Here is a 27,378-nt window from a genome sequence, read left to right as displayed (position 1 = left end):
ACAGAAGGAAGATTTCTCTCTCCACCCAGCAACAGCCCAGCCAATGAGAAATGCCTCAGCTCAGCCAATGAGGAGCCGGTTGCCACCCCCAACCGTTACTTTCCCTCGATGGACTTTCTTTTAGAAGAGACCCTCTCTACTCCCCTGTTTCTCTATAAAAGCAAGTTTCCCTGTTTTCCACCATAGCATGCACAACCTGAATTGCAATTCTTTTGGCTATTCCCGAATAAACTCATTTCGAGGGTAAAATAGACGAATTTGCTTTGAAGTTGACAATTTGCGCTTTACGGATGAGAAAAACTGAAGTTCAAGGGATTAACTTCTCCAGGGACCTATTAGCTAGTAAGTGGAAGGGACAGGACTCCATCCTAGGGATGTTCAGAAACCAGGCAGAAGCATCAGACATTACCACCTTTCACAGTTATTCTGTAGGGCACAAGCCCGCCCCTGTCACCCCACTGCGCAGGCGAGGTCCAAGGTTGGAGGTCCTAGAGAGCAAGCACCACGCCTGGAGACCCTGCTAAGAACTGGAGCGCCCAGCCCCTCCCCCGGCCCCCATCCCCTGTCGCCCCGCCCCATCCCCTACTCACGGCCACGCCACGCCCCTCCCCCAGGCCTTGGACCGCCCTGCCGCCTGCCGCTCCGCCCCGCCCCTCTCCCCGCCGCATCCCCTGCTTGCCCCGCCCATCCCTTGTCGCCGCGCCCCTCGCCCCGCCCTGCCACCGGCTCACGGCCCCGCCCCGCCCCTCTCCCCGCCGCATCCCCAGCTTGCCCCGCCCACCGCTGTCGCCCCGCCCCCTCACCCCGCCCCACCCGTCGTCCCGCCGTGCGCTCCCCGACGGCGAGCGGCTCAGGGCGGGCAGCGCCTCAGACCTCCGCGCGGCTCCTCCTCCGGCCACCGCCCCGGCGCGCCTCTCCTCAGACCCGACGCTGAAAGTAGGGTGCACCCCGAGGGGCCGGGCGGGACCCGGCGGCCGAAGGCGGGCTGAGCGATGAGAGCCGCGGCCACGCGCCACCCAGCGCGCGCCCCCCGGGCCCCTCACGGGCGCGAGCCCCGTGGACCTCGCCTGAGGGAGAACGCCGCAGCCCACGGCCCGGGCTGGAGGCGTGACCCAGGCGCTCCTCCCCGACGGAGGGACCCCCTCTGGCCCCGGTTCCCGGGCCTACCGTCCCTGCGCCCCGCCTCCGCGCCCCGGGGCGGCCGGACTCCGCGGGCGCGCCGTCGGTCTAGCGAACCCACACGGCGGGGGCGGCTTGGGCCGCATTTTGGGGGGAGGGGGCAGGGAGAGGTGCTCAGGAAAGTCAATGTCTCAGGAATGTGAAATTCACTGGGTGGTTTTTTTCTTAAGGTATATTAATAATCCTACACCTGGGAGCAATTTAAAGAGATCAATGGAGACTTTTCTCAGATAGCAGACGCGGACTAGAAAGGAAGGGATGGAGCCAAGGCGTCCGTCTCTGGCGCGCCGCCGGGGGATGCGGTTTCTGGGATGCGGTTTCTAGCCTGCGTAGCCCGCTGCCAGGGCCCCGTGACCGGATTCCTGGGGTGGAAAGGGGCGCCGATCTCGGTTCACCTGGACTTTTAATTCTGTGGCTGGTTTAGTTTCTGTATTCATTTTGGCTCAATTTCTCTTTCATCAGAACTTGAAGTAGAAAAGAAGCGAGAAGAAGCTTTTCTAGTGGCAGCTTAAGAATTCTGTGTAAGCAATAGTTTGATTCTTCTCCAGAAGTCAGCCCAAGTGTTAGAACGTCCCTTAATAACGGAGCCTCTGGTGGTGTTGAGGATAGTACGATTTGCAGGAAAATTCTTTAAGTGGAGGTTTTCTTTTACCACTCTCGTTGCAAAATAATTTGATTCTGGTTTCCTTTCTGCCCTTCTTCTGATTCTTTCCCTAAGGTTTCTTACAGTTTCTTATTTTCTTAATTTTTCCACGTTATGGTCTTTTGGAGTTCCATTGTTCTAACGTCCGTGTGTTTAGTATATTATTGAATAAACCGTAGTGTCTTAAAGAGAACAAAGAAATTCAACACCTGGGTATAAATCAGTGATCCAACACTTCTCAAAATCCTTAAGTTTTAGAAAAGTGCTGACCTGTGTTCACTTTTCTTAGCTTTGCCCACCTTTTCCTATTCTAGAGTGTTTTCCCTGTTTCCATCTATTTTTTCCAGCCTTCCTCCTCTATTTATTGGACCCTGTTAATAAGAGAACTCAGATCTTTGTAGGGTGAGACAAGGCAAATGGAAGACGAGATCAGTTATCAGAATACCCTTATCCCAGGTGTTTCTTTACAACAAAAGACTTGGAATTGAATAATACATTGAATTAGAGGATCATCTGAGTGTTATTTTATAGAATTGATGAAAAATGTTTTTGCTTGCCGTCAAAGAGCGCTGAAAGGTTTTCCTAATCAAATTTCAAATATCTTTTAATGTTCTCTCCAGTTCGTTAGATACAACCGAGGAGTTCCGGGGACATGTTCTACACGCATGTGCTTATGAGTAAGCGAGGGCCCTTGGCCAAAATATGGCTGGCAGCTCACTGGGAGAAGAAACTCACGAAGGCCCACGTGTTTGAGTGTAATCTAGAGATAACCATTGAAAAAATTCTTTCCCCTAAGGTATGCTGTTGATTCAAATTGTAGTGTGTATGTGCCATGACTCGTGGAAAGGAAAGGAATTAAAATGCATTTGTGTCATGGAATACATTTCCGGGGAAGTTTTACTTCTCAAATGGTTTCTCTTTTAATTCCTATCGTGTTTATTATCAAAATATAAACATATATGTTGGCAATTAACTGTTTCATAGGTTTATCATAAATAGATTGGACCCTGAAGGAGAAAGGCCACAATTTATACGTATTTCGTGATCTTTTCTTATTCCCTAATAAAATACTGTATCCATAGTAGGGACCAAATAAGTGTTTCTTAGAAAAATAATGAGTGAATGAATGGAGAGAGTAGAACGAAAGAAGGAAGATTGAGTGTAAATCAAACTATATATGAAAACACTTCATAAGCAATAAAGTACTGTGTTCATTATAAAACACTATAACGAGCTTTAGAATTTGCATTAAAATATTTTAACGTTTTCATAGGTTGAGTATTTTTCTGCTTGGGAGAAGGAAGAATTCTAATTGAAAACCTACCACGTGTCAGGCACTGGGCTAGACTCTGTTCATTAGTTTATTTAATCTTCACAACAACTCCCCGAGATGGGCTTTGAGCATCAGTGAGGTGTGGTGGTTAAGAGCGTGAACTTTCAGAGTTGGTCAAATTTAAATTTAGTTTCTGCTCCATCACTTAATAGTTATGTTACTTTGGGCATATTACTTAACATATCTGAGTCTCAGTTTTTTCTTCTGAAAATAGAGGTTGTCGTCAAAATTAAATTAAGGTATGAAAAGCTTTAGGACAATTCCTGGCACAAGATAAGCAGATAATAAACTGTAGCCATTATTAATAAATTGAAATTCAGGAAGGTTAAGTGACTCAGCCTCAGCAGCTGATCCAAGGCTTGAACCCAAGTCAGCCCGACTGCAGAGCTCACATTCTTCCCATAAAACCAGTAATAGCATCCTTCGCTCAAAGGCCACATTAAATTATTTTCATTAAATAAGAAAAGAAGGTAATCATTTTACAAGGTGAGGTAAAAGTTAAGTGATTCACTTTAACTAAGAATACAGAATGTCTGCTTTTAAAGAGAAGAAATTCTTATGATTTTGTAATTTTCAGACAACAGGGTTTATGAGTCTAATTTTTAATATTCTAATACTTTAAAAATTATTGAAAGGTGAAAATTGCACTTCGAACGTCAGGACACCTTCTTTTGGGAGTGGTTCGAATCTATAATAGGAAGGCAAAGTATCTTTTGGCAGATTGCAGTGAAGCATTGCTTAAAATGAAGATGACATTTCGCCCAGGTATCCGTGCAGTATTGATTTGTGTCGCTCGTCTTGGTTCCCTTGTGCGTTTTTAGTGAATGTAATCTTCCTTTTGATTGAATGGTTTCCATGGTTAAGGACAAATTGTATTCTTTCCCTTGCTTTTTTCTTGTATTTGCAGGAAAAGCTTACGCTTTCAAAAACTTGTAATGTTCGTGCGTATTTACATAAGAAATATTTTTAAAGCTGCCACACTTGTGTAAGAAACTCTGATGTTCAGTTTTAATGGGTCACTTCGTTTGCCGTAGCTGTTTGTGCCTTTATGAGATAAATTGGAAATAGTGTGATTGACAAAACCTAGATATCGATAATTGTCCTTGTTTTCAGAATTACCAAGACTCTACGTAATTCTTATATAATTATAATTATATAAAATTTTATATATATATAATTATAATTTATTAAAAAATAAATATAAATGCTATTTGTAACATATTATAGAAAAATCTCTAGGCTTTCCAAAGTGCTAGGGATTTACATGTGTCATATAACACCTTCGAAATTTAATTTAATTTTAATTTCAGACATTCATCACTTTCCACCTGATATTACGGTTACTCAGGTGCAGGTCTCAGCTCTCACGATAGTCTGCAAGCTGCTTGAAGGCAACATCTGTGTCGTATTTATTTTCCGAGTCCCTTATAGTTCTGGTCTCAGTGTCTTGCACATGCTATTCCCGTAATATTTATTGAATTGAGATTGAGAAGGGTTTTTTTATTTAAAATATTTGTAGAATCTCTAGATGGATTTGTAATCATACCAAATATGGTTCATTTGTTCATTATTTCATTTGTATATTCCACAAATATTTATTGATCCCATATTTATGTGAAACACTATGTTAGGCTCTGGGATACAAGGACAAACAAGACAAACAAGGTCCCTTTTGGTCTGGTGAGGAAATCAGATAATGAAAAAGGTTTTTTAAATTATTACAATAATTATAGATTGTGATTGTGCTATGAAGGAGTATAAAAAGAGTACTACAACAGAAAAATAACAGACAAATCTATTTTAGTTAGACTAGTCAGGAAAAACCTTTCTGAGAGGACAGAATTTAAGCTCCGACTTGAAGAATGAGAAGTACCCAGCCAGGTAAAAAGTCCCCCAGGGAATAGCATTCTGGGCAGAGGGAACTGCAAGAGCAAGGTCTTGAGGTAGAAAGTGCTTGACTTGTTCAGGGAACAAACAGGCCAGTCTGGCTGGAGTATAGTGAGTGAGGGAAAGAGTGTGGTTAGGTGATGCCAGTAGGTTTTGTAGGGCTGCAGAGACCCTGATCAGAAATTTGATTTTATTTAAATGCACTGGGGAAGTCACTGAAGCACTTTAAGCATGGGAGTGATGAGATCTGATTGCGTGTTTAAAATATCTCTCTGGCTGCTTTGTAGAGAATGGACTGAAGAGGGGTGGGAGTGGATACAGGGAAACCGCTTAGGAGACTAAGCAGAGTGGTCCAGAGAGAGAAAGAAAGGATTTAGGTGGGAGTTTCTTATTTTGTAAAGCGTCATTGCTTATTGAATGTGGGTTCTGATTCTTTTCAGGACTGGTTGACCTTCCAAAAGAGAATTTTGAAGCAGCTTACAGTGCTATCACATTGCCAGAAGAATTTCATGATTTTGACACCCAGAATGTGAAGTAAATTATTTTACTTGTTTTCCTTCAGTTTGATTTTCTTGATATTTTATTGTTTCCGTCTTCAGATTTCATGAACATAAATGGAATGTAGTTAACAACTGAAGTACAGATGCAGTTGACAAAGACAAACTTAGTGTGAAATTTTGAAGTACAACACCAAAAATGTGTCATCATGGTTTCGGAACATAGTTTGCAATATTGGCAGTATATCCATCCATTCATTCAGTAACCCTTTATTGGATGCCTTCCATATGGCGGGCACTGAGGAGATAGCAATGAAGAAAATACAGCTCCTGGCTGCATGAATCTACATTTTAGTTGGGGTAGACAGACAATAAACAAATAAATAAATAAATATACAATATGCCAGGAGATGATCAGCCTTATGTAGAGAAATAGAAAATAAAATAAAATGAATAATAGAATGGTCAGGAAAGGTTTTTGTAATAAGGTCAGAACAGAATCCTGAAAGAGGTGAAGGAACAAATCACTCCATGATGTGGGGAAGAATGTTCCAGGCAGATAAGAGGAAAGGCCCTGAGGCAGAGCACATTGGACGTTTTCAAGGAACAGCAAGGAGGCAAGTGAGACTGGGGAGTGGAGGACACGAGAGTCCAGGCGGTAGGAATGAGGTCAGAGAGGTAGCTGGGGATGCGGCGATGCTGGGTGTTGGAGGCTACAGTTAGTACTTTTATTTTACTCAATAGGGAGCACAGGCCGGTTTTGAATAGGAGAGTGAGTGGATCCGCCTTGATTTCAACATGCTCCCTCTGACTACTTAGTATAAGGAGGAGAGGGAGGAAGCAGAGAGCCCGTGAGAAGATTAGTACAGTGAGAAGTCCAGGTGAGAGGTGACAGTGTCCATGGTCAGTTCTCAGTCTTCATTTTAGCAAGATGGTAGCAGTCAAATTATGGATCTGTTTTGAAGGCCGAGCCAACAGGATTTGCTGATTGGACATGGCTTTAAGAGAAGGAGAGAAGTGAAGGATGACTATGCGAATTTTGGCATGAGAATGGAGTTACCGCTTAATGATATTGGGAGAACCAGGGAATGGCAAGTTTAAGGGGGGCGGGGTGAAGGAAGTAATTAGGTTTTGGACATCAGTTTTGAGATGACTGTTACACATCCAAGGGGAGTAGGTAGGCTGTTGAATATCTGGGTCTGAAATTCAGGAAAGAGGTTTGGATGGACTATTTAAATTTGGGAGTTGTGAGTTTATAGATGGAACTTCAACCATGAGTCATAAGAGATCTCCAAGGGAATGAGTGTAGATTTTAAAAAAAGAGAGCGATCTGAAGACTGAGTGTTGGGTCATTCTTAATAGCTAATAGTCTGGGAGATGAGAAAGAACTAATAAAGGAGATGGAAAAGGAGCAGCTAATGAAGTAGGAAGGAAATCAGGAGAGAGCAGTATCCCAGAAGCCAAGAGGAGAACGTATTCTGTGAGGAAGAGAGTGAGCATCTATTTCAAATACTGTTGGTTAGGGTACAGAAGACAAGGATGAGAACTGACCGCTGGGTTTGGTAACCTGGAGATCATTTGTATATATGCACATATAATAAACTAGTGTTTATAAATAATACTATTGAGAAAATGAAAATCTCTTATTTTTGTAATAAAACCTATTTTTTGTTTTAGGAATTTTTTTTTTGCTGTAAACAGCAAAATCATTGTGTTCTGTTCACATGTTTTCCTCAATCTTGTATTTCTCCACAGTGCTCTTGATGTTTCAAAATACTTTACTCAGAACCAGAGCAGACCAGAAGAAATCACACTTAGAGAAGATTATGGCAGTGATCTACTTTTCCAAGCTGGGAACTTTGGTGAGAATATTTGAGAAATTAAAATTACAAGTCATAATCAATTAAATTAGCATTTTTATATTAAAACGATGCCAATAGAAATAGCTATTTCTATGCCAATAGAAATATCTTTAGAATGAATCTTTTGATATATAAACATAACCCCCAATAAGTTTGTCCTTGCCTTTTTCTAGTATAGGAGAGAAAAGCATATTCTTAGTAGACCTACAGACCTAGGTTTGAAACTAACCTTTCTCTATCGACTTGCTATGTGATATTGGGCAAATTACCTAGCTTCTCTGAGCCTTAGTGCCCTATATGTAAAATTGAGATACTACTAGCAACATCACAGAGTTATTTCCCTTATTCCCTCCTTCAGTCCTTTCCACCAATAAGTGATATTTCTCTCCTTCAAAAACTAGCTCAGACCTAACGTCCTCTAAGAAACGTTTAATCTTAATCCATCCCTTTCTGGATTACAATATAAGATTGAAGTCAATGATTATTTCTTTAACCTTTTCGAGTAATCTCAGGTTCTCGTGATGCTCAGAGCTCAGAATATAGTGTCTGTACCTAAATGCTATTATCTTACTGACCAAGGCTGATTTTTCTTTTGGGAGCTATCAAGCTACACCTGGAAGATGTGAACATATTTTTAGTTCTTTTTGAAAAAGTCTTTTCTATTGAGCAAATCTTTAGTCCAGCACAGTGAAGGTTGCCTTTTTCAACTCTCCCTTTCTAGAAGTTGTAGGCCTATAGAAGAATTTTCGGTATAAGCGATACTTCATGACTTTCTGTACTGAGTAGCACTGATGTGGGTTGTTGGAGGGAGGGAGAAGACCAACCTCTCACGTCTGGAGTTTCAGACTCCTGGACCCATAGATTCAAACTTGAGGAAGGGAAAGAATATGCCTGCACTAATGGCCAATCTGGAAGCCGGTCAGTTTGAAGCAGGGGTCATTTTACCTGCCGCTGTCAGTGTCTTCAGAGTTTTGAAGTCTCATAAGGCTCCATTTTGAAATTATTTTACCAGTCGGAATGCTAACACTGATACTATCACTGTCTCTGCTAGGTTCAGATCCCAGCTCTGTCATATATTAGGGTGTGACTGTGTGCAGGTTACAAAGCCTTTCTGCGGATGTGTTTCCTTGCCTGTGCAATGAGGATTCTAGTGGTATCTTCTAATATATAAAATAATGCACATAATAAGCACTCAGTTAATGTTAGCTGACTGGTTTTTGTCTTTTTTACCACTGTATGTCCAACCCCTAGCATATTGCCTAATACCCAGTCATGCAGTAAATATTTATTGAATGAATGTTGTAAGCCTATTCTTTAATATTTGCCCACCTTTCCTTTCCTAAGGAGGCAGATATGCTCCTTATTTTCTAAACCACATTATGGATAAACAACACAAGGAAGTGTCCTCGAAATAATACAAAGTAGTACTTGAACAAGCATAACATGACCTACCTAAAGTAGAAGAAATCATTCTACTGCCAACAATAACCTGGGAAATTATTAAAATGTACTGCCACTAAGAACTCTGTCCTGATGTTTTGGCTTTTTTTCCTATTGTGTTGGAAAAAATATTATAGTAGAAACCCAGTCTCCACTGATTACCTGGGTGACTTCAGATGTATAATTCCAATAAGCTTTTGAGCTCTCATTCTCCTTGTCTGTAAAATGAGGGGGAGCTATACAAGATGATATCTGAATTTCCTTCTAACCCTAAAATTCTGTGTTTCTATGATTAACTCAGTAGTAATGATATACATTTATTTAGAGGAGGAACCTGAAATTCTCAGAAGACATAGCTTCTTTGATGACAGCGTATTGCTGAGTTCCAGTGGTCCTTTAGTTGAACATAGTTCTGGAAGCCTCATTGGAGAAAAATCTCTGTTCTATGACAGTGGAGATGGATTTGGAGATGAAGGCGCTGCAGGAGAAATGATTGGTATGCTGTCTAGTTCTGTAGAAATTGAATATTTATTTCAATCAAATTACTGTAATATATTAGTAGATCTATTAGATCAAACTAAAATTTCAGATATGCTTTTATGTCATATAAATCAACACTTTTTTACGTAAGTCTTCAAAATTTATGGTATATTTAAACATTTAGGCGAGGTCTAAATAAATAGCCATTTGTTTAAACATGTTTTCCAGATAGGTTATGAAATACTGCTTGTTTTTACTTTTACAAAATTTTAATTTTTAGAGAGGAAAGAGTGATAGTATATTCTTCACAAAATATACTGGATCATATACTGAAAAAAAATTGTTTAACAGAAATTGTGGGACACCTATTCTAAAGGATCTGTCCAGCATTTTATATTACTTTATTTTTATATTATGATATTAAAAGTAGTTGTAGAAATAGCATAGACAGAAACTGAAAAATCCAAATGCACATATTTTAAAGATATTGACTGTTACACATCAGATCTTTTAAAATTCTCTAGTTTACCTTAAAAGGTTGGTTATGACAAACTTTTGGAAATTTGAAAATTATGAAAAAAACAATGACTCCACCTTAGATCTCTACTAAAGGAGTTTTGACACTTTTACTTTTTTTATTCTTTGCTGAGGAAGATTCGCCCTGAGCTAACATCTGTGCCAATCTTCCTCTATTTTGTATGTGCATGGCTGCTGACAAGTGGTGTTGGTCCACGCCTGGGAACTGAACCAGGCCGGTGAAGTGGAGCATGCCAAACTTAACCACTAGGCCACAGGCCCAGCCCCTGAACATTTTTACTTCTTGATTTGAAATCTTAACATGGCTTTGTAACACAGCTGCTATCTTGGTATTAGTCTAGTAAATATTTCCTGAAAATAAACATCTAAAAACAGATTTTAATAAAGTAAAGGAAGTTAAATATATAAAATTCTGTGTTATCCTCCATGAAATGTGATAGTCTATGTAACCAATCAGATCTAATTAAGTAGGGTTCATTCATTTTTGTATCCATTCATGATTCCTTGCATCTAATAATGCCAATAAATGTTTAGTGAACAAATGACAGATTCAACTCTGTATGACTAAAGTATTTATTGTGTTTTTCAAGACAATCTGTTACAAGATGATCAGAATATCCTGTCAGAAGACATGCATTTGAACAGAGAAATTTCCCTGCCTCCTGAGCCTCCTGCTACTCTAGTGGGTATGTTGAAACTTTCCTTTGTGTAGAAACTGAACAGATGCTAATATTCAAATTAAACCTCAGAACTTCTGAGTTTAAGTAGCAGTATAGTATAGTGAAAGATAATAAAGAACATTGTCCCTCAAACTCTCCTAGTCTGACTCTAAACAGTAGAAAATAGGAAACTGGGTTCTGAGAAAGGTGCAGTGATGCTTATTTAACCAGGATTGGGTTTATTTGGTATGAGAGCACATTTAAATACTCTGCGAAAATATTGTGCTTTTGAATCATTAAAATTATATATATTTCATGGTAAAAACATCATTAATGTTTGACATTAATATGATTATTAAATATTAATATTAATACCATATTGATGTGATTTGACAAACTATACAATTTGAGGGAAATTACAAATGTGTGGATATTTTCTACTTGAAATTTATATGATGGTACTTCAAATGACTTGAGGTCTTTTAGTCTGATTTTTCTTAAGAATTAAAAGTACAATCAGGAAGATAAATGAACATACAAATACTATAAAATACGGCAGACTAAAAGGATTGGAAGAGAAGAGACAATATCCCTCTCGTGTTTAACCTCAAGCATGTTTTTAGGAATAAATAATAAATATGAATCTAATATATAACTAGACCTTTTAAGAACATGCTGGCCCATTAGACCATTTTGGTTCTTCATTCTTTTTCTGTTATATTTGCTTCCGAACACAATAGTAGAAATTTAAAATGTAGAAAGAAATAGGCAATAAATATTTAGTTATGGTTCTTTATGAGTCAATTAATAATTAAATGACTTAACAGAATGGAAGATGTTAGCAAATATATAATCAAATTTATGTCAGTCATTTGTTCTGGCTGGTACCACTGTTTTCACTTCCACAGTGACTATAGTCTGAGATGAGTCCAGCCTTAGATGTCACATGTGCGAAAGAAGGTGACGATACTTGACTCACCTAGACACTGTGGGTCCCAGGCCATATAATCTCTGAGCCTCTTCAGCTCTATTAAATATATGATTCTAAAAGAATTCAGACGTGGCTCTAGTTAGCAATATAAATCTTCAATTAGTTTATCTTTCACTTTAATTCCCATATAGTCCTCTAGCTTGTAACATAACCATTATTTTTTTGTAATTCCTTTCATGGTGATGTGGACTAGTAGAGACAGATAATCCAGAGTATGTGTGTCTATCTAAAACTGAGAACATGGATGAAACCACATTATCACATGAAGAGGAAGGATTTACCCTTGACCCAATTGATGCTTCAGGTCAGAGTCATTCATGCTTTTATTTTTGATACACTACTATCTTATTTACTGTGATATATTTGAATGATCTATGAAATATTATAGGAGGTGGTCAATCTAGTAATGACGTTTGTAATACAGTAGGGTAAGAGCATGGAGGAAATTTGAGATGATCTTTTCATTATATTCAGTCCTGGTCAAACCATATTTCCAATTTGGAAAACTGGAAAATTTAAAGCTGAGTTCAGTTCCAGTAGTTATTGAGCCATTACTCTGTTTGGGGTACGGAAATGAAGAAGACATAGTTCCTGCTTTTAACAAGCTTACAATCTGATCAGGAAGATTAATAAACATACAAATATTAAAAAATACGGCAGACTGAAAGGATTGGAAGAGGCAATATCCCTTCTAATGTTTAACCTCGAGCATGTTTTTAGGAATAAATAATAAATATGAATCTAATAGATGTAGACCTTTTAAAGAACGTGCTAGTTTTAAGTAGTATAATTGATATGGATTTCAGTTTATAAACTCAGGCATGCAAAGGATAAAGCATTCCAATTTTCTTCTTTACTAAATTCAACTCTGAGCCTCTAGCCAACTGGGCTTGCAAGAATTTCAGTCTTCATAGCTCCCCTATCTGCCCTAAGCCATAGAGTATCAAAATTTGGGAGAGGGGTGTGGCAGGTGGAAGGGAAACTCTGGTCATCAGCTCACCAGCTTGTGGTGCCCACTGACCCAGTTTACATAGCCTCTGGGCCATCACGCAGCCAGCCCCTCTGGGATCTTGTTATGTTCCTAGGATTTTACTGAGGCACCTTAGCAAGCAGCTTCCTCTTCCTTCTGGCTCCATCTGATTTCAGATCTTCACCCATTCTGGGAAATCTAACCCTCCCTCCCCTTTTGCATCTTTACTGTAGAAAAGTTTGACTTCTGTTTTCTACCTGATGAAATTACTTATGGGAGCAAAATCCCATGGGCCTGGCTACCTACTTGGAATTTGTGTATGGGTTTCAGTGGGGAAGGGAAAAATACACTGGAAAATACAAATTAATGTTTCAAAAAGTTATCCTATAATGTAGATATTTTTAAGGAACCTCAAAATCGAGTGACTTCCCTCTCAATATACCCTCTGCTCCAGGTTTCCTCAGTTGTCCACTTAGTAGGTCAACATAGTCCCTCCTAAGTACCTTCAAGCAACACCATGCAAAATCCATCAACTCTTGGCTGCTCAGACACTCTAGCTGTGTAAAAACCTCGTAAATTTAACATAATTTTCAGTAGAGAGAAGGAGATTTTCTTCCCAATGCAACTCTGTATGTTGTATTGTGGTAGACATTTCTTAGATATGCAGTGCCTACAATATCATTTTACAAAGCTGTACAACCAATCACATTTGTGCCTGTTTCTTATATTTAGACATTGCTGAGAAAAGGAAAGTCAAAAAGAGGAAATTGCTCATAGATCCAGTCAAGGAGATCAGTAGCAAAATTATGCATAAACAGCTTACTTCCTTTACTGACACCCTCATGGTCTTGGAGCTTGCACCTCCCACCCAAAGACTGATGATGTGGAAGAAGAGGGGAGGGGTAGATACGCTTCTGTCAACTGCTGCCCAGGACTTGACTCATATTCAACTGCAAATGGTAATAGTTTCCATCCTTTTACATGGGTGTGATGTTTGGTTATAAATAAATAAATGCATATTTACATCCATATGTACAACAGAATTTAAACTTGTGAAAAAATACCTCCTTACTTTTGAATTAATTTGCTGGATGTGTGTGCATGAATTATAGTTTTTACTTTTTAGCATATGTGCTTGTATTTTATTGAATTGCTTTACTTGTGCAGAAATGAGAAACAAAAATTTATATTTTTACAGTTGTTTACAAAATGCCTGGTGTCCTCCGGCTTTAAACTTGGAAGAAAATTGATACAAAAGGAGTCAGTAAAGGAAGCAGTGGAAAGCGACAACATAGTAGGTGAGACATCCTAATTGTGTTGGTGTTTAGGGGAATGTTGTAGAAATAAAAGTTTCATGTTGCATTTCAAAATGAAGATGGGGTCCAATCCCATATTCCCAAATATAAATGCTGTCTCTAGCAGAGTATTTGAATTTAGAAGAAATTGTTACATCAGCATTATATTTTTCTGCTTTGCAGATTAATTTTTGTCCAAAAAGCTACATTAAAAAGATGAAGTAAATATACTATGTGGACTATTCTTAATCTCACTCTTTCCCACCTTCCCACCCCCAAAGACAGTATTCACAAACCCTCATCAAAGGAAATTTTTGTATCTACTAGGATAATGTTTCACTTTAAGACCACTAACATGAAAAGTCACCTAGTGACAAGAATAGCATTTAAACAATACAATTAACCTGAGACATAGCTATTTCCGTCCACCCAGAGGATACGTGGAGTATTAACAGTTGCTGATTATTATTGTGATTATTATAGAGGAATAGTAATACCAACTTATGCGGTGAGTGAACTTCTGCTTCCGGATCACCCTTTCTGAAGGCATTAAAATCTGCTGAACAGTATCCCAAGATGAGCTTGAACCATCCATGTTGTGAGTGAATGTGTGGGAGTGAGTGCAGCGAAGAGAGTTAATGGAGGTTGGGGAGTGGAGGTGATAAAGAGGCAGATGAGGGAAAAAGAAGATAAATGTATGAGACTTAGGGAGCCATAAAAAAGTTTGTTCACCTTTTGTTTAAATTCTGAGATTCTGGTGTCAGAAGTTTTCTTTAGTAACAACCATATCCCAGTTTAAGTTTGAAAGATATTTTGGTGAAATCTTCTTTACTTCCTTAATAATTCAGAGACCTCCATTATGGAAGAGCCAAATTCCCAGCAAGAGTTAAGTCAAACCAAAACCTCAAAGGATGTGATCGATGGATCTAAATGTAGCTCTCATGAGGGTAGCAATAAAAATATTAACTCTGAGGTAAGTTAACCAAAGAGGATCATAAAAATATTATTATTTTGCTGCCACAGATATAGTGAAGGGATGTTGAGACTCTGGTATAACTTCTTATATTAATAGTTTATATTTCATCTTATATTATTCTGTAATTTCTTTAGTGAGTAGCAGTACTACAGAATAAAACATGATTTTCATCTGCAGAGCAGTATTTTCTAGAAGTTTAGCATAGTAAATCACAAGATAAGTAATTTCATACTGAAATAGTGTTTTGCATGGTATGTTAAATAAATGATTGTACTTGAAACTGGTTGTATGCTGAGAATCCTAAGAGGCCCCACATTCAGTATGTCATGGAATCTTTTAGGACTCTAGACGATATACCTATGTTTTGTTTCTGATCATAAATTCACCCTTCCCACCTTTAAGAATAATATGTTTTAGACCCACTACTTACCTTAGCTTTGAATCTGAAAGATTATATAAAGATCCATGACCAAACAAAATTAAAAACAAATTTTATTTGAAGACATAATTTTTATTTGGAAAATGTAGTTATTTGAAAACATACTTGGAAACAATGTGCTTTAAAATATTTTCCCACTTGTCACTTTATTGATTGTATAAATGTAAATATTATAGCCATACCAGATAAAAATAAACCAGTGCTTTTCTGGTCTGTTCTGTCATCACTGTATTTTGATAACCGCTCAGGGAATTCGAAGTCAACCCCCATTGAAACTGAATGCTCTTGGAAGGAAAGACTATTCATGGTGCATTAAAAGAGAATGTGTTTTACTAAATATTTGATAATAAACTGGATATTGAGACCCTGGATTGCCAATACTATTCTCCTCCTTATTTGGGCTCAGGCATTTGTTAGAGCACACCTACTGAAAATTAGGCAAGCTTGTTTAGTTTATGACTTTTTAAACATAGTCACAAAATAGATTTCCCCCAGTATGTGAAATGAAGGAAAGAGATTGTTGCACTAGTTCTTTTGAATCTTATTCCTTTACCCTACACTTATGCTTTAACCTTCAATTCTGTTCTTATTCTGCTTCCAAAAATGGTGAACAGATGTGAAATACAGTTAGGAATGGGAGCACAGTCAGGTTGAAGGGACAGGAAAATATTGATTCCGATTAATCATTTTCAAATCTCCATAAAAGAAAATTTTTATGTAAAGTAACTGCAAAATTGAGAGTATTTAAAATGTAGAATATTCATAGAAATTAAGAGAAAAAACACAATATGTATATTAAAGAATAAAATGCACCTCCTTATATTCACTAAAATTTTATAAGCTCAAGAGAAAAATCAAGTAAACTATGTTGTAGGAAGCTCCTAACTTAAGATCACAGGTTACAGCTCGGGAGTGAAGCTTGGAGACAGGTTGAAGATGAAAAAACTGGCGGACAGCTTCTATAGCAATGAAGAAGAGAGATGATGGGGAATAGAGAATTTCTGGCTCTCTCTTTTTCCTTCTTTTATGTCTTCATACCATTTTCAGAGGATACAGGGTTTTTAAAAAACTTATTTTATTGAGGTCATACCAGCTTATAACATTGTGTAATTTCAGGTGTAGACTGCTCGTGTTCACCACCAATAGTCTAGTTTTTTATCTGTCACCATGCACGTGTGCCCATTTACCCCTTTGTTTTTCTTCCCTTTTGCCAGTGACTGCCCCAGCAGTGGTGGCAAGAGCCTTGTCATGGCCTTGGTAGGGATGTTAATAACCCTGCTCTCATTCTCACTCCCTCTGCTTGCAGATCTCCTTCCTCTGCCACCTGGTACTGACGTGAGAAGAGAGGTGGGGGACAGAGGCTAGATAAAATGCTTCAGAGGAAATCGGTCTCAGCCGCACAGCAGCAGAGATTTTTGATATGAAGTCTGCCGTGGGGAGGGAAAGAGGAAGGCGAAGATAGGAAGGCAGGAGGGAAGGGGCATGCAAGTTCTTCGTCTGTAGGAGGCGTATGAAAAACAGGAATATTTAAGTCAGGGGCTGCCTACCTGGGATATTTGAGAAGTAACATTTTGAGAATGCGGGGAGTATTTTAAGTTAGTTTTAGAAATGAGCATTCATGTGATTAAAGCGTTTAACAAAATGAGATTGTTCCTATGATGACTACTACTACTGGGATGACTTACCTGTCCTTTCCTCATTTGCTTTAGCAGGATATTATGGAAATGATTTCTTCAGCTGCTGAGGAATCTTCTTTAATGAATGCCATCTTGGCAAAAGAAATTGAAAATTGTCCAGTTGAATTGGTAAATATTTGTATAGTCTTGTGAATGTTTTTAAAAACTTTGTCCCTAAGGGGCTGGCCCCGTGGCCGAGTGGTTAAGTTCACACGCTCCGCTGCAGGCGGCCCAGTGTTTCGTCGGTTCGAGTCCTGGGCGCGGACATGGCACTGCTCATCGAACCACGCTGAGGCGGCGTCCCATGTGCCACAACTGGAGGGACCCACAACTAAGAAGATGCAACTATGTACCGGGGGGCTTTGGGGAGAAAAAGGAAAAAAAAAAAAAAACTTTGTCCCTAAATATTTAACATCTTATTTACCTAAAAACTGGTTTTAGAGCTGTCATGTTACTTTCTAAAGTTGTAATTTAAATTAGTGATCTCAACGAAGATGTGTGTGAGTAGTTTGATGAAACATTTTTATGCTTTGACATTTTTCGTCTTTAATTTATTTTGAAACTGAATAATTTTAAAGGAAGGTGGGAAATTTTATGCTTATCAAAGGTAGTCTCAGGTTAAAAATATTGAGAATCACTGTTTTAAGTAACTTTTATAACACCTTTAGAGAAACAGAACTATTAGGGGTATGGCCTAGGGCATTTTAAATTTTATTTTATTTCCCAAAAAATGCATGGGCATTTTCTTCCAAAACATTGTGTGGCTCAAGGCCTATATCTGTAGAAGACTTCTAGAGATCATAAAAAGAAAATAGTCTGCTCGAAGGGCCACAAATCAATAGCAAAGCCAGAAGAAACAGTTGGCTTACCTGACTCCATTTCTGTCGCTGTCGTATTTCTCTAGCCCTTGTCCCAGGGTACTGAAGGCGTTTTTAAGATCGTGATGAATTTTAGCAAAAGTTTCTTAGTAAATAATATCAAAACTCATATTAATGGCTGATGTTAATTTTATTTTTAAATAATCTTTATAATAAGTTCCACGACAATTAGATTGTTTTTTCATATGTGGGAAACAGACTGAATTCTCTGGATAATCTAGGACAGAATAAATACCTGAACTTTTTACTTGAGACATCCAAACAGCCAACTAGAAGTAGGTTGATTCATTTTTGCCTTTCTCTTTGCTTCTATAGACACAGGTTATTTTCATACGTGGTCAGGCAAACCACAACACAGCACAAGTTCAGCTATTTTAATAATCCACTGGGCTTGCCACACAATGGATCCAGCTGTAGGGTGTCCAGATAGATGAAGTGGGCGGGCTTCAGCAAAGCACACAGACTGTTTTTCTGAGCCTTTTCCTGGTTAGTTTAGTTGTGAATGTAGGTGAAGCTGTGGTCTCACAGATCTTTAACAAAGAGTTGGACAATTACTTTTTATATTTGAAAAATAGCATTTGTGTATTTAACAATAAAATAAACCTTAGTAATTGGATGAGCTCATTTATCCCAGAACAGACCAGAAAGGAATAAACGTAAATTGTAGCTGGAGGGATTTGGAAAACTCTTCAGAATAAGGTGACCGTATTTTCAAATCATCTCTGGAATGTAAGAAAGGATACAGCATAGGCAGGACCAGGAAGCCGGTATAGCTGGTGGGCATGGGAACTCAGCAGTCCCCTTAGCCTCAAATGATGTCAAATGTCCTACAGAATATTCTAGAGCTTCCTGAAATCATCTTGGAGTTCATGAAATTGAAAGCACTTTTAGAAGTGTCTGGGCTCCAGGGGTATACCTGAAGACTTGACTGTGGACCTGCGATAAGGGTGACACAGAGGCTGCTGGGTGTCTTGGTGAGAGCTAGCCTAGGAAAAATTACAGAGTAGGTCAGGTTTGTACACTTTCCTTCCCCAGCCCTTTGTAGTCTTTTTTATCAGACTCCTCAGCACCTCTCCTATGCCCAGTTTCCATTCTCAGCTCATAAGGTGTTAGTTGGTAAGGGTGTAGAGTGAGTTCCTGCGAAGGGATTTCAACTTTACGATTTTTAAATATTGAATGGTTTCTGAAGGTGGCTAAATTTTAAAGACCGAAAAGAATGAATCTTTTCAGATAACATGACAGGCAGTGGGTTGATCTTTTTTGGATAAGGAAGGCATCCTCAAAATCCGAAAGGTTTCTAACCCAACTGCACACAAACTGCTAAACATCATTTATTATTAGCTGTATCACTAGGTGAGTTCAGATAAAGGCCTTTACAAGGCAGTTTTTCTATAGCTCTCCATTTACTCCTGTTGATTGAGTTCAGATTGACCAGAGCTGGGACACTCCAAGCCAAAAGTGGTCGTTTTGGATGACTTTACTTTTGAAAGTAAGGGCACCCTGCCCTGGGATGCATTACCAATATAGACTGCCCTTTATCAGAAGATACCTGGGGAGCATAGATATAATCCTGCAAAAATGATCTGTATTTGTGTATTAGTCTTATTCTCTCTATTATCAGACCATAAGCTCCTTATTTTGCAGGGCCCAGGCCCAGTGTTATAGTTGTGTTTCTTCTAGCGGCTAACACTGTACTTGGCAAATAGTAAACACTCAGTAAAGTTTGCTTAAATGAAATATTTTATCACTCATTCAAACAGGAGTCATTGGAGAATGAACAAAATATTGAGGCGGAGAAGTGGAATCGAAGAATACTTCGGATGTTAAATAGTTTGCGGGTAAGATGGTAGGGTTTATCAGTACTATTTTTATTTTTAAAAATAAATGAAATGTTGGCTTCAATCTTCTAGATAGTAATAAAAACGAAAGCATTTTCGTTATGTTTTTGTTGATGCTAAATTCCACCAGAGTGAAATGCTTTGAGCAGTATACCCAGGGCTAAATATGGGAGTTTGTTTTTGGTGCCTGCATGTTCTAATCAACTTCTTACCCCTACTCATGCCTCTGGATATCCATTCTGTGTCCCATTCTTGTGGTTAGGAGGCTATCAACTAATTCTCAGTATGGAGCTACGTTTATAACAATTTAAGAGTGAAACAGATCATTTTAAAATTTAACGTATTTTTTATCAAAATAATACACGTATATAATTTTGAAAGTTCAATAGTGCTATGCTGGAGGCCTGAAAAGGAAACGCAGAGGTCCTTTGTCATACCGCTCCTTATCCCTAAGTCCTGCTCATCAGAGGCAACTATATTAAGCTGTTTCTTTTAGTATTTATATCTATATTTCTAATTGCGTGTTCTTACTGCTGTTTCTTGATATTTCAGCTTTAAATTTTATCTGTTGACGTCTTTCAACAGAAAATGAAAATTTAGCTCAGTTATCTCTCCCCCACCCCAGTTTATTTTTAGCACAGTATTCAGTGTTTACAATGTTGTAATTGTAATAGTTATGATACAGGTTTGATTGTGACAGAGAATTGAAATATCAGTGGCTTAAAAAGATAGAAGTTTGTTTCTCTCTCAGGTAAAGTACAATCTGGTATGGCAGCTACGCTCACAAATGGTTCCCTTTATCTCATTTTCCTTATTCTCAAGATCTAAAATGGCTAACTACCCACCATGTCTGCATTCCAATCAGCAGCAAAGTTTCCTGTAAGGGTCCATCCAGAAAATGTGTGGCTCACTTTTCGCATTTCATTGACCAGCACTTAGTTACCTTGCCACATCTAGCTGGGAAATGTAGGCCTTATCTGGCAACCTTGGGACCAGCTAATAATTCTATTACTATAGAAGAAGAGGAGAGTGGGTATTAAGGGACAACAGCAGTCACTGCCACAAAGACTACGTAAAAATTAGTTTACATTGAAGTTTCAAAATGTAAATACATTTCTTGTCAACTTTATGGATTTTTTTTGGAGTTAATTATTACCCCATTTTTCCCATTTGCTTTGTGTCTATATACCCATCCTTAATTCTTTTTCTAAATTCTCTGACAATATAATAGACCCCTTTTAGTATGGTCAAATATATCAATTGATTCATCCGTTCCATTTTTTTATTGAAGATATCCTTCCTGGAGCTCCTCATCCTCTTCTTCTAATCCAGACTAGTTGCTCTCTGATCTGCTCCACAGTTTTTGTCTTGGAACGTTCCTTTACCGTAACATGGAAATTCCTTTGTCTCTTTCCTATATTAGTTCCTCTATTTCTTGGTGTCTTGATCTTCTTTTATCTTGAAGTTTTTGGTGGTTCACATCCTCTGTTATTTTCTGAGATAAAGAATGCATAAGAGGGGCTGGCCCCACGGCCTAGTGGTTGAGTTTGGTGTGCTCCACTTTGGCAGGGTTCACGGGGTTCAGATCCCAGGTACAGACATAGACCACTTGACAGCCATGCTGTGGTGGTGACCCACATATGAAGTAGAGGAAGGCTGGTACAGATGTTAGCTCAGGGCTAATCTTCCTCAAGGAAAAAAAGAGGAAGATTGGCAATGGATGTTAGCTCCAGGCCAATCTTCCTTAGGAGAATTAAAAAAAAGAAAAGAATGCTTTAAAAGAAAAAGAGTGCCAGGGCCGGCCCGGTGGCACAGTGGTTAAATGTGCACGTTCCACTTCTCAGCAGCCTGGGTTTTGCCGGTTTGGATCCCAGGTGCAGACATGGCACTGCTTGGCACGCCATGCTGTGGTAGGCATCCCACATATAAAGTAGAGGAAGATGGGCACAGATGTTAGCTCAGGGCCAGGCTTCCTCAGCAAAAAGAGGAGGACTGGCAGTAGTTAGCTCAGGGCTAATCTTCCTCAAAGAAAAAAAAAAGAAAAGAAAAAGAGTGCTTAGGAGATAGACACTACGTACGAGTCCAAAAATTTCTTTATTTTACCTTTAACTTGATTGATTGTCTCTAAACATAGTTTGAAAATACTATCTCTTAGATGTGGAAGGCTTTGTAACATTTCTAGGCTTCTTGTGTTATTATTGTGAAGCCAGATGCTGCTTGATTGGTGATCCTTTGTAGGTGACCTTTACGTTCTCTCTGGAAGCTTTTAGATCTTTTCTTTATCCCTAGTGGTCTGAAATTTTATGATGATGTACTTTGGTATGGGTCTTTTTTCATTTATTGTGCTGAGCATATAGTGGGTTCTTTATTCTGAAAGTTCATTTCCTTGAGTTCTAGGAAATTTTTTTGTATTTTTTTGTATTTCCCTCCTTGTTATTAATCTGTTCTTTCTTTGTGGACTGCCTGTGGGTCAGATGTTGGATCTCCTGAATTGTGCCTTTAATTTTTAAAAAATCTTTATCCTCTATATTAACTTCCTTTGTCTTTTTATTTTTCTACTCTCTAGAAGATTTATTCAACTTTATCTTCTAGTCTTTATTGAATTTTATTTCTGCTTTCACCTTTTTTGTTTTCCAGTTTTTTCTTAGTTATTAATTTTTCTTTTGTTTTATAGCATCCTAATCTTTTTATTTATTTAGTCATTTTTTTAACAGTTTTGTTGAGGTATGATTAACATACAATAAACCATACCCATTTAAAATATATAGTGACATACAGCTGTCCCTTGTATCAGCGGGGCATTGGTTCCAGGATCTCTCCCAGGTACCAAAATCCTCAGATGCTCAAGTCCCTTAGTCCATCCTCCGTATCAGCAGGTTCTGCATCCATGGATATGGAGGGCCATCTGTATGTGTATAACTGTGAAACCATCCCCACAATCAAGATAGTGAACAGGTCTACAACCCCAAAAACTTTCCTTGTGTTAATTATTCCATTTCTCCCACTGGTCTCCCTCGCCCATCCCCAAGCAACTGCTGATCTGCTTTCTCTCAGTCTCATCCTAATCTAATCACTTTTTACAGATGCAGTGTCTTCTCTATAGTTTTCTTCTGCTCCCTGCCTTGTCTCTGTTTTCTTAGTGATTCTCTTGAATGCATTCTTTTTTGCTCTTGAATGTTAAAAATTTTACTCAATTGTCTGGTAGATCTTTGGTTATCTATTTTTATTCAAGAGTGAGACACCAAAAAGCTGATTAGAAGTGATGTAAGCGTGGGTGGGGATTGCAGACCAGCGTGATCTTTATAGTGAGGTAATTGGGTGGTACTCCTCGCCTCCCCCAAACGCAGATGCTGTTATCTGTAGGATGTTTTTCCTTGGAATAGTCAGTTTTCCCAGCTTAATCTTCAAATATCCTGCCTAGGAGATACAGGCATGATGCTCCTGGTTCAGGAACCAAAAAGGGGTAATGGAGAGGCTGGCTGTCTCACTGTTCAGAGTATAGAATTTCACTTGAAACCCCAGTTTGTGGTATGACACTTCTCCACCATCCACAGGGCCTGGCATCCCAAATCTAGAGCTTCAGTGGTTGGTATCTCCAGAGTGGCAACTTCCTGCCTCCTGCTGGCGTATGGGAGTAGGGTCTGCTGGCTCAGTGAGCTGGTGGAGTGGACCTGAGTGTCTACCTGCTCCCAAGCAGACTTTCAACAAATTCTCATGTTTTCGGCTTCACCCCTCATCTCCAGCTTATGACAATACTGTTGCCTCCAATTCCTGAGCTTTTCCACCTTTCTGTAGCTCAAACTGGCTTGCTTTTTGCTGGCTTTCCTCCCCACTGGCACTTAGGTTTCACCTTTCTTTACTCTGCTAAGTCAGTTAGTCTTCCACTTTCTTTGTCTTTATCTACTTCCTTTGTCACCTTTACTTTCTTTTTAGAGAGGTTTCTGGAGGGAACAGAATAAGCACATATGTTCAGTCTTGGATATTTGTCCCCTCAGAGTGTTTTTCAGAAGGATTCTTGAAATTGAAAAGGCTGTCCCGCTCTCTCCCAGGAGAAAAAGCTACCCAATCCACATCTCGTCTCCTCAGGAGAGGGAATAATTAAGGCTTTGGCATGCCATCTCTGAGAAGTTGCTGACACTGGGCTGCTCCTTCGGTTGAGATAAAGTATTTAACATTAATTTGTTAAATGTTATGGACTGGTAAAGAAACCTTGTCTATGGTATTTCTAAAAATGCTTCACAGCTGCCCAAGGAATACAGTGCTCACGAGGATGCTGCCAGTATTCACCACAGTATTTCTAACCAAAAACTGTGCTTCCAGTCTAGGAATCGGATTCCAAGTCTTCATAAAAGGAGCTATCTTCATCCATAATTAAATACTTTATTGTACCTCAGTTTTTTCTAGTAGTTTCACAGGTGCCCTAGGTGAATCCAACGTCTTTTTAATCTGTGCAAAGAAACTGGGAGATGTTTGTATAGTCATATTCCCCTGCCACTGAGATGTACAAATATACTTCTGCATTTGCACCAGAGTTGTTTGTAATCACCCACCCTAGTACCTTTAAAGAAAAGAAGCCTGATAGGCTAATTTTCATTGTATTTAAAGCTTCCCAAAGTCCTGTGGATTTTTTTCTCCTTGCAAGTCTAAACTAATTGCACTTTCCAGAGGAGCCATTTATGTTAACATCAATTTTTTAAAAGCTAACATTTGCATAACACATTAGAAATTTGTATAACACTTTAGAGTTCTTTTGCATGCATTTTCTCAATGAACCAAGCTTGTGCTCAATGACCTATGATGGTTTTTGAGTTTACTAATGGGTCATTTGCATTTCTCCATTTAAGGATTTTACAGTCACTTATCAAAAATATCAATACTTTGTTGCTCATTATGCATCCACGGCCTGCTCTACTTTTAATGATCTTGTTTCCGTTTCCTTTCCTCTTTTCTACCTATTTTCCCAGGAATCCAACAAGATGGGAATGCAGTACTTTAGTCTGATGAAGCTCTGCAGAAACAGTGACCGAAAACAAACTGCGGCCAAATTTTATAGCTTTCTTGTCCTAAAAAAACAGCGGGCTATTGAGCTGAGCCAGAGTGCTCCCTATGCAGATATTATAGCAACAGTAGGACCAATGTTCCATAAAATGTGAAGGAAATCCAGAACATGCAGATTTATGTCATCATTGGAATTTTTGTATAGATTGTTCGATTTAATGAAGAAGCTGTCTGGAAGCAGCTGAGTTCTGACCAGTTTCATAGATAGGCCAACCTCCTCTTTCCTCTTTGTAAGTTCAGAATAATATAGCCAGAATTGGAAACCTATATGCTTACAGAAATACTTAATTATAGCTAAGTAATATTTTTAACTTAGCTGACTTGAATGTATAGTGTTTACCATTTCCCTGACTTGAATGTTGCATTTAAAGAACATTTTTTAAACACTATATGCCTTCAAGAAACATTCAAGGATGTGTTTTAAAAGGCTATTTTATATTGGATTATTTACTTAAATTTTATGGGGTTACTTAATAATTAACACTTTATTTCCCCACAGACAATAATTTATTTGATTCTAATGCATTCTAATGTCATGGTTTTTAATCTAATATCTTAATTGAAGAGTTATAAAATTCATCTTTGTTTTAAATTGTCTTAGTGGCTTTTAGTCTATTTATAGTTCATTTCACCTTTTTATTTACTATTTAATGATTATTATAACCACCATTCATGTGTCAGCAAAACTAACTCTGCTTCTTATGTTAAAAAAAATTAACAGACAGTTATTCAGCATTTTGTCTACAGCTACAATTCAAGTAAAAGTCATGAAAATGTTCTTTTATGTGGTGTTTAGTGAGCATTTTTTACATTAAAACTGCTGTTTTTCTTTTTCTTAGTTGAAGTTTTAGTTAGGAAATTTTCATAGAATGCCTTGTGAACTCCATAGTATACTGTAAAATGAAGCCTATGGTACTCTCTAAAATACTGTTGTATCTGGAATTATGCTATAAAATAAATTCTAAATGGCCTCTTTGAATGTATTAACCATATGATTTAAATATCAAAATTGCCTTTTTAAAAATTTCTTTTATTTTTTAAATTAACATACAGACAATTTGACTTTTTTATTTTGGTGCACAGTTCTCTGAATTTTAACACACATATAGATTTCTGTAACCACCACCACACTCAGGACATCAACAGTAACATCACCCAAAAAAACTCCCTGTGTCACACCCTTCTCCCACTCTAACTCCTGGCAACCCCTCTCTTCTGCATGACTCTAGTTTTGTCTTTCTAAGAATGTCATATAAATGGAATCATATACTATGTAAGCTTTTTGAGACTGGCTTCTTTCACTCGGTATAATGTCTTTGAGATTTGTCCCAAGTTATTCCCTGTATCAGTGGTTTGATCCTTTATATTGCTGAGTAGTATTCTGTTGTCTGGATATACCAAGTTTATTTATCCATTTACCCCCAGAAGAATATTCAGTTGGTTTCCAATTTTGACAATTATAAGTAGAGCTGCTTCATACCCTTATGTACAGTTTTTGTGTGAATAAAAGTTGTTATTACTTTAGGGTAAACATCTAGGAGTAACGTTGCTGGCTTATATGGCAAGCGCATGTTTAACTTTATAAGAAATTACCAAACTATTTTCCAGAGTGAATGTACCTTTTTGCACTCCCATTGGCAGGGTATAAGACTTCCAGTTGACTTTTTGTTTTGCGATAATTCTAGGTTCACATGCAGTTGTAAGAAATAATACAGAGAGATCTTATATATCCCTGCACCCAGTTTCCCCAGTCTTGCATAATTGTAGTACAATCACAGCAAGTTGACGCTGGTACAGTCTACTCACCTTATTCGTGTTTCACCAGGTTCACACGCACTCATTTTTGTGTGTGGATTTAGTTCTATGCAGTTTTCCTACATATGTAGCTTCGTGTGACTACGTCCACAGTCAAGAAACACAGCAGTTCCATCACAAGGACAGTTGTGCTGCCCTTTTGTAGCCACGGCCACCTCCCTCTCTACCCTACTCCCGGGCCCCTGACAACCACTAATCTGTTCTCCATCTCTATACTTTTGCCATTAATACAATTAACTTTGTATCCCGCGACCTTGCTAAACTCACAAATTAGTTCTAGGAGTTCGTTTTTTTGTAGATTCCTTGGGATTTTCCTATGCAATCTTGTTGTCTACAAATAGGGACAGTTTCATTTCTTTGCAATCTGTTCCCAATTCGAGGAGGGAAGCATTCATTGTTTCACCGTTGAGTATGACGTTAGCCATAGTTGGTTTTGTATATGTGTGTGAGTGTGCATGTATCTGTGTGTGTAGGTAATTTTTATCTGCGGATATTCCTTTCTATTCCTAGTTTGCTAAGAGTTTTCTTTTAAAATCATGAATGGATGTTAAATTTTGTTAAATGCTTTTTCTGCATTGATTGATTGGACCATGAGATTTTTCTTTAGATTATTAATATGGTGAATTACACCAACTGATCTTTGAATTTTTAACCAGCTTTGCATTTCCAGAATAAACTTTACTTGGTCATGATGTATTATTCCTTTTATGTATTGCTGGATTCAATTTGCTAATATATTTTAACAGCTTTATTGAGACATAACTCACATACCATAAAATTCACCCTTTTAAAAGTGTTCAATTCATGATTTTTAGTATATTCATAGTGTCATGCAACCATCACCATTATCTAATTTTTAAAACATTTTCATCACCCAAAAAGAAACCCCATACTCATTAGCAGTCACTCCCCATTCCTTCCTTCC

At 38.4% G+C, this 27,378-nt stretch overlaps 1 protein-coding gene across 6 annotated transcripts; it reads left to right on the top strand.

The window, feature by feature from the left end:
- The first annotated feature begins 607 nt into the window (after positions 1–607).
- RAD21L1 (RAD21 cohesin complex component like 1) lies at positions 608–26,169 on the top strand. 6 transcript variants are annotated; one of them, XM_070246918.1, is made up of 15 exons: positions 608–936; positions 1,642–1,700; positions 2,443–2,618; positions 3,791–3,920; positions 5,483–5,576; positions 7,295–7,401; positions 9,167–9,337; positions 10,449–10,544; positions 11,705–11,812; positions 13,211–13,437; positions 13,677–13,776; positions 14,622–14,746; positions 16,901–16,993; positions 19,503–19,580; positions 24,545–26,169. In XM_070246918.1, exons 3-15 carry the CDS (start codon positions 2,475–2,477, stop codon positions 24,731–24,733), a joined length of 1,662 nt encoding a protein of 553 aa, XP_070103019.1. In that variant the 5' UTR covers positions 608–936; positions 1,642–1,700; positions 2,443–2,474; the 3' UTR covers positions 24,734–26,169. The 6 variants fall into 6 exon arrangements, with proteins under 6 accessions (XP_070103019.1, XP_023482030.1, XP_023482032.1 ...); XM_023626262.2 differs by having other exon boundaries at positions 645–936; positions 11,702–11,812; positions 16,898–16,993; XM_023626264.2 differs by having other exon boundaries at positions 650–936; positions 16,898–16,993.
- The last annotated feature ends 1,209 nt before the right edge of the window (positions 26,170–27,378 follow it).

This window comes from Equus caballus, chromosome 22 (genome assembly GCF_041296265.1).
Source record: "Equus caballus isolate H_3958 breed thoroughbred chromosome 22, TB-T2T, whole genome shotgun sequence".
In the NCBI taxonomy this organism is placed as follows: Eukaryota; Metazoa; Chordata; class Mammalia; order Perissodactyla; family Equidae; genus Equus; species Equus caballus.
Note: the sequence above shows the minus strand (reverse complement) of the source record. Positions and strands in the feature narration are given on the sequence as shown.